Below are 7,581 nucleotides of genomic sequence, written 5' to 3' on the forward strand. Positions count from 1 at the left end.
TTATGTGTCAAAATTCTAAGATAGTAGATCATAACTATCTGACAAAAAGTCAAAATTGTAAAATAAGAAAATTAAGAGATAAAATGTCAGAATTTTGTGCTAAGATTGTTATGAGAAAGAAATTCGTAATCATGAGATAAAAATTCAAATTGTGTTACAAAGAACGAAAAAGTCAAGTTTAAGAGATAGAAACTTAATTAAAAGTTAAATGGTTGAAATTGTAATTTGTCATAATGTGAGATAAAAAGTCTAAACTGATCAATAATAAACATAATTATGAGATAATAGTGAGACAGTTAAGATAAAAAAGTCAGATTTATAAAATAAAGTCAAAATTTTTGAATAAAAAGTCATACTTGTGAAATAAAATGAAAAAATATGAGATAAGCAGTCAAAACTATGACATAAAGAGTAAAAATTAAGAGATAAATTGTCAGAATTATGTGTTTCATGTGTCCTGTCCATAAATCGTGATTGTGAGAAAAAAGTTAGAAATATATTTTAAAAGTCCAGATCTAGACATAAAGGCTCATAATTATGATAGTCAAAATTACAAGTTAATGCAAATAATGAGATAAAAAGTCAAAATTGTGTAATAATGAATTGTAATTTTAAGGTAAATAGTCAAAATTATGTGATAGTTAATCATGATTTTTGGATAAAATGTCACGATGATATAGAATGTTGTAATCATGAAATAAAAAGTCAAAACTATCAAAAAATGTAGTAATTAAGAAATAGAAATAAGAATTAAGTGATAAAAAACAAACATGAGTTTACAGGTGATGATTTTAAATGATCTCATAATTTTCACATGCACCTCATAATTTTGACTCATATCAAATTTTCAATTTTATCTCACAATTGCACCTACTTTCTCATAATTTCAACCTTTTATATTATATTTGTGACTTTTTTCACGTAATTTCAATCATTTATCTCATAATACTGATTTTCATTCTTATAATTTTAACTCTTTATCTTGTAATTTCAACCTTTTATTCCATAATTACTACCTACTTATTTATGACCAATTTTTAAAATAAATTATTACCTACCTACCTACCTTAATTATTCACTTTTTTAAGTGGTAGAAATGGGTTTCACATAGCACCCACCTGTCAAAACTAAACAGCTAAATCTTGACTACCCATGATCTAAAGAAAAATTACAACAGTGTCGGTATATGCAGGAGGCCTATGGTTTAATCAGGTGATGATGGTTCCACATCTGCCTGTAACATCTGGTCTATTTAGTTCAAAACAATCTGATTAAAACAAAGCCATCAATTAGGATCAAACCTTGAAAACCAGGTTGGAACAGAAACAATGAAATACTGCTAAATCCGGTAATTTCAGTGTCCCCTTTTCTCCCCTGTTAACTGTTGACTGTCAAGGCATGTGATGTGCACCTTGCTTCAGATGCTTTGTATACTCCCCTTCAAATTAACTGTAGTGTGTATCACCACATCAAGAGTGCACCATGATGTACAGAGCATTTATAAAAAGTGTAGGCCTTACATTTCCATATTGCCTCTGTGACCTCATGAGGTCTGCTAGCCTGTGTGAATGAAGGTCAGGGTGGACAGCCTCCTTAAATGCCATTTTGTTTGCTTGTTATCATCACACTAATTACAAATTCATCATCTCCTTTGTAATTCCCTAAACGGCTGACCTTTGACTGTGTGGATACACAGATAAAAATGTGTTTTATTTTTGTCTGACTCATAATAAGACTTCTATGTTATCTGAAATTTAAAATGTCACTGGAAGTGTCTCAGTCCTCTGGTTCACCTTTTGGCAATGCAATGGCAGAATATGCAATTTTCAAGAGAAAAGCAAAATAACAGAAGTAACACATGGTTTTCTCTTGATTACAGATGACAGGGGTGGTGATGGACTGAATCTCTCTTCAGAGGAGGCAGTAAGTTTTACATGTTATGATGGGAAATGCTCATTATGTCAGCTGACAACGATATCTTAATCTATAGATACAGTACAATATATTACAATACAATATGACGCTATAGGACACATTCTAATAATGTACAAAATGATTATGGTATTATGGAAAACAATATGATGAGATAAGATAAAATAATACATGGTACAACATCATGCAATATGCAATATGCTATGCTACTATATGATATATGAATGATATATAAGAAAATGACAGAAAACAACATGACTCAACACAATAGCATAAATTAAACATGATGGTAAAAGTTACTTCACAACAAGATGTGATATGATGTCATGTGATGCAATATATGATCAATATAATAGTATATGAAACAATACAAAAGGAAACAAAGCAATAAGGAATGGTACGGTACAATATAATAAACCTGACATGCCTGATAGACTGTTGAATATCTACTACATTGACATATTCAACATTCATCTGGGAAAACTGCCATAGAAAGCGTTTGGTGAGGGCAGGACTTTTCAAAATGTTTTCAGATGATTGGAGGAACGTTCCGTCTGTCACATTCACGACAGGCCAATCAGAACTGAAAACGCTGTGCTCATGCACTCCAACTGAGCAGACAGGCTACCGCTGCCGTAGCTGTGAATGGTGGAGCTCCTCAGGAAATAAATTTAAGCCAAGGTCGGTCGGGAGACGTTCAAGAACATCTTCTCTGCCAAGACAAGCTTTCGGTGTGACTCTTAGTTATAGTTTTAAAGAAAAATGTGATCCAGGTCTAATTAAACTGATGCTTTACAGCTACATCCGGGCTAATAGCTACCACAGCAGCAGCCATTGGATACACCAGCAAACCCCACCTGTAATGACCACTGACCCGTGCAGGAGCAGAGCGAAAACAACTTTTCCATTAGCAAAGCTTTTAATGTTTTTATTCTTTGTCTTATACAGAGATGTGGTCTGGTTCTGATAATACTGCCTCTATGTTGGTAGCTACGTCTGAGCTAATTACCCCACTAGTGGCAACCATTGTAATGGGCTAGTGCAACTAAACCCCGTCCATGTCTACCACCTCGTTCTCCTGAAATGACACTGATTGGCACAAACATTGTGGCCAGATAGTAAAAGACCAGAAACCACAATCTGCTTATTTAAAGGGGACATATTTTACCCTTTAAGACAAGTTTATATCGGTCTCAGAGGTCCCCAAAACATGCCTGTGAAGTTTGCTGCTGAAAAACAATCCAGTATTGGATTTTTGCGTGAGTAAAAACGCCTCTGTTTCAGCTCCGCTCAGAACGAGCTGTTTCTGTGGCTTTAAATGTTACTGAGCTGTCTGACTCCACCCCCCAACCACACCCCTTTCAGGATATGGATTTGCCTTCATGGATGTACCTCTCCTAATCCTCCGCTGTGAGGAGGATCAGGAGAGGAGGGCAGAACTTCCTTCCAAGCAGGTAGGGCCGACCGAACCTGGGGGAGGGGCTAACTCCTCACATGACATCATGAGGGGAAAATCTGAGAACATCTTGTTTCAGCACACATTTTCTGAACGGTTGAGAAAGAGAGGTGGGAGGGAATGAATTTTTCTGGTACCCGAGGGGATTGTGGACAGGCCAGGGGCACATATTTTTGTTAGAAAAGCCTAAAAGAGTGATTTTTGCATAATAGGCTCCATGTAAAACTGGTGCCACAAAATACTAAGAGCAAGAGGATCAAGCCCTCTGTCAAAATCTCTGGGTAAGGAGAATAAAAGAAAATACAATGTATATCGTATACAAAGTAAGTGCATAAAAATCAGCATAATGACAGGCTCTGTAGAGCTAAATGAAAACAGCACACCTGGTTGTTTAAATGAATATAAAGTGATGTGTGCAGAATGGAGTGGCTGTCTAACTTCAGCGTCCTAGGCCGACACTCAATAATAACTCATAACAGGGCATCTAGGACACATGGAGCTGTAAATAAAAGCTTTATGCTAACATCAGTAATGTCATTCTTCTTGCATTCACACTTGGCCCCTTGTTATGAAATGTATATGTGCTGAATTTTAATGTGCTCAGATGACATCATAATGTTGAGGGATATTAAAGGTGACAAAATGTGCTCCTCATGCTGAAACACAATTATATCATCGGGGGCTGACATATTCATTATATGTGTCACCCTTAGTCCCCTTTTTGTCTTCATAAAGGTCTCTGATTGTATCTCTGCTTCAAATCTGCTCCTCTCTCCCAGGAAAGGCCTGCATGCGCAGTTTGCATGTCTGCCTTGCAGGGCTCCAAACCCCTTTATAAACCCCGCCTGGGTCACCTGGAAAGTCACAGCTCTGGCTAACAGGGAGACAGACAGACAAGTGCTGCTTCAAGCAAAATATCACCAGTCTCCTAACTTGTATTTTGCCCTTTTCTCTCCTTTGGGTACTATGTGGAAAGCTATTGTACTTGCAGCATGCTTGCTGGTGGCTGGGGTTCAAGCCATGGATGACCCATCGTACGGCGTGAAGCTATGTGGACGTGAGTTCATCCGGGCAGTCATCTTCACATGTGGAGGCTCACGATGGAAACGGTCACTCAGGAGTACAGGTGAGAGCCTGAAGATTCAACACATGCTCAATTTCTGCAACATCTCATTATCTTCAGTGAATCTTTGCATTTGTGCAGAAAAGCTTGCATAAACGATGGCATTGAAAGAAGCAGGGGATCTAAAGCTCCAATTATTAAAGCTCTATTGAATGCTCATGTTTTGTGTGGATGGCACTCAGAGTTAAAAGTATGGGCATCTCATTGATAGCTTACTAATACCAAATACAACAAAACAAGCCCTTTACCAAAAATAAGTCAGTTTAGTTCCATTTTATCAACAGTTAAAAAGAGTGAACTTTGCCATAGATGTCTCTCTGATTTATGTCACTCACTCCCTACAACATGTCTTAATGGAACAGTGCAGAAAAGTGACAAAAATGCCCCAGTCTCACTTTATTCATGCTTCATTTCCCTGCAGCAGATTCCTCAGAGGACCCGTTCAGCTCCCGTCAGGATGAATCCTCAGAGGGTTTGAGTCACAACTTTGTGGTGGAGGGTCTCCTCCAAGGGACCAGAGATTTAAGCATCACACCAAGAGATGACCAGGGGGGAGCGTTCAGCCGAACGACACGGTCTTTCATCACCGAGGAAATCCTGGAAGCTCTTCGCAAGGCTGACCGCAAGGGCCGGGATGTGGTGGTGGGTCTTTCCAACGCCTGCTGCAAGTGGGGCTGCAGCAAGAGCGAGATCAGCTCCCTTTGTTAAAAGACCATCACATGTGAGACAAGATACAGGCAGACGAATGTTGAATACACATGTTTATACATCCATACTCCAGTATTTTTCACTCTTCAGTAATGTTGGCTCATTTTTAATCCAGTGTCTTCAGTAAAACCATTAAATAAGTGTTAATTTGTTGTCTTATTTTGAGTATAAATGAAGTGTATGGAAAGGGCTGCATGAGTCCGAAATGTTTCTGTATGTTTTTTGAAAAAATAAATTAATTTTTGGCTTTATAGTTATCATTCAGTTGTTTATTTCTTTCTTTGCTTGACAGTACCACCAGAGTTGTGGGCCTAAAAATGCAAGAGAAATCTTATTAAATCCATTTCAAAATAACTGGAAATAGGTTGTAATGTTTAGTTTAGTCAGCGCTGCATTTTTGATATGTTTAATAGCACAGAAAAGGAGTTAAAGAGTCTCATCCATATTAAACTGTGTAACATAAATCCCACCATAAACCTTTTAGATATTTACCTGTTTGACTTTCCTTACCTGAACTATAAACCACCAGTACTGTCATATATTCAAACTTACAAATTCCACTATTTCTATAGAAAACAGAAATTTTAATAGTATGATTTTAACTGCTTAATTTGAATTCAATCCTTTTAGCAAGGTGAATGACCAGGCTGCAGATATAATGCTAGTCTGATGTGACTTTTCAGCTAGTGTGGTGCTTTTAGAAAATGCTGTCGTCGTCGTCGTATAAAGCGACTCCATCTCCTCAATAATATTAAACTTATGTTACATTACTACTGATAAAGATCATCATGATAAACATTGATATGACTTTTATATGAGGATTCCAGTTCAAACAACAGTTCTAATAGCGCAGCAACAAAAGTAGGAGTCCCAGAAGATCAATATTATTATTTTGCTTTAAATGAACAAAAATTGCAACAGGAACTTGTACAGTTACTTAATTTGTTGTATAGTTTTAGTAATAATACAAATTCCCTTGGCAGATGAAGACTTGCCACAGGGCACACCAGTGAACCTTGTAGCAAACACTGCCTGAAGCTATTTGATGTGTTGAAAAAAAGTTAAAAACAAAAAGCAGTATATATTATTATTATTTTCACCATGTGTACACAAGACAGCATAACAAAGGACCCAAACAGCAGCGTAAATCAAATTACCCTCATATACCCAACCGCCCCCTAAATGAAAAATAGAACAATATAATATGCTATTATATATATGCTATAAAACGCTATAATATAATATAAAGATCTATAATATAATATGATATAATATAATATGATATGTTTTAACAACAAATTTGAATGTAAAAAAATGAGAAAATAATCAGAATGAAAGATTTTTTTCAAACTAGAAAATAGGAAACAAGAAATTGAATTTGAAGTTCATAGAAAGATATTTGTACATACAAAAACCTGCATGTTACTGAAACAGCGACGCATTCATGGAGGGAAGGAGAACTTGTAACGTCCTTTCAGTTCACTGTGAACGTCATTTTCTCTGCAGGTTCTTAGTCTCACTTCACCATGCCATTTATAAAACATCTCTTGGGGACAGTTGCCATTTCCCAGAAATAAAAGTAAGCAACAGGACACCAGGGCCGGTGGAGAGGGAGGGCATGCATTGTTCTCAGACAGATAACTTAAAACAAAAACAAAAACATTTTGATATAAATACATAACTTAAAATGCAACATAATGACATAACATAAATAAAATGAAAGATTTAATTAAATCACTTTTGGAATGAAAATAATATGTGCAAAAAAATATTTAAAGACTGTAAACTCCCTTCATCCTTCTGCTTTTGGTTACTGGCAGATCTCCCTGCCAGTCCTGTTTTCCAAAGCTGCGTCCAAGCAGAATCTTAGCAATTATGGAGCAACACCACTAAAAATGTTTTTATTGGTCAATGCCAACAGGCACAGTGGAAACTTGACGCTTCTCACTGGTCAATGAAAAGCACTGCAGAGCGACAGCAGCAGCTGTGATGATTTCATTCGAATAAAAACAAACTGATTTTCATATAGGTCAGAAATTAGGAGCAAAAGATGTTCCTTATCAGTTCAGTAATGAACATGCACTTTGGCTTCCAAAGAGGAATAATTCCTTATTATAAGGAATAGATGGCAAAGCGACTCTTGGGTGGTTTTCCAAACATTCTACAAATGGGATTCAGAGGTCTTAAAATATTTGGTTGGTTATGTTTTTCTAAAGTTAATCTCGCCATGGGCAAAAATTCAGGAATTTGATCGAGAAATGTAAGATCAAGTCAGAATCTCAAGGCCCACTGATCCACATCCATACTAAATAGTCTCTTTAAAACATGTTAGAGTACCTTAAGTTGTTGTATAGTTGTAGTA

General features: G+C 36.5%; 1 protein-coding gene across 1 annotated transcript; it reads left to right on the top strand.

The window, feature by feature from the left end:
• Positions 1-4,354: 4,354 nt before the first annotated feature.
• Positions 4,355-5,219, top strand: LOC121503821 (relaxin-3-like). The gene is made up of 2 exons (XM_041778383.1): positions 4,355-4,514; positions 4,933-5,219. Exons 1-2 carry the CDS (start codon positions 4,355-4,357, stop codon positions 5,217-5,219), a joined length of 447 nt encoding a protein of 148 aa, XP_041634317.1.
• Positions 5,220-7,581: the final 2,362 nt, after the last annotated feature.

The sequence above is a fragment of the Cheilinus undulatus genome, linkage group 21 (genome assembly GCF_018320785.1).
Source record: "Cheilinus undulatus linkage group 21, ASM1832078v1, whole genome shotgun sequence".
NCBI lineage: Eukaryota > Metazoa > Chordata > Actinopteri > Labriformes > Labridae > Cheilinus > Cheilinus undulatus.

Excerpts from the sequence above, each read along its gene's own strand:
- LOC121503821 (XM_041778383.1), top strand. The coding sequence starts at position 4,355 with ATGTGGAAAGCTATTGTACTTGCAGCATGCTTGCTGGTGGCTGGGGTT. Across the intron at positions 4,515-4,932 it reads ACGGTCACTCAGGAGTACAG|CAGATTCCTCAGAGGACCCG; the intron begins GTGAGAGCCTGA and ends ATTTCCCTGCAG.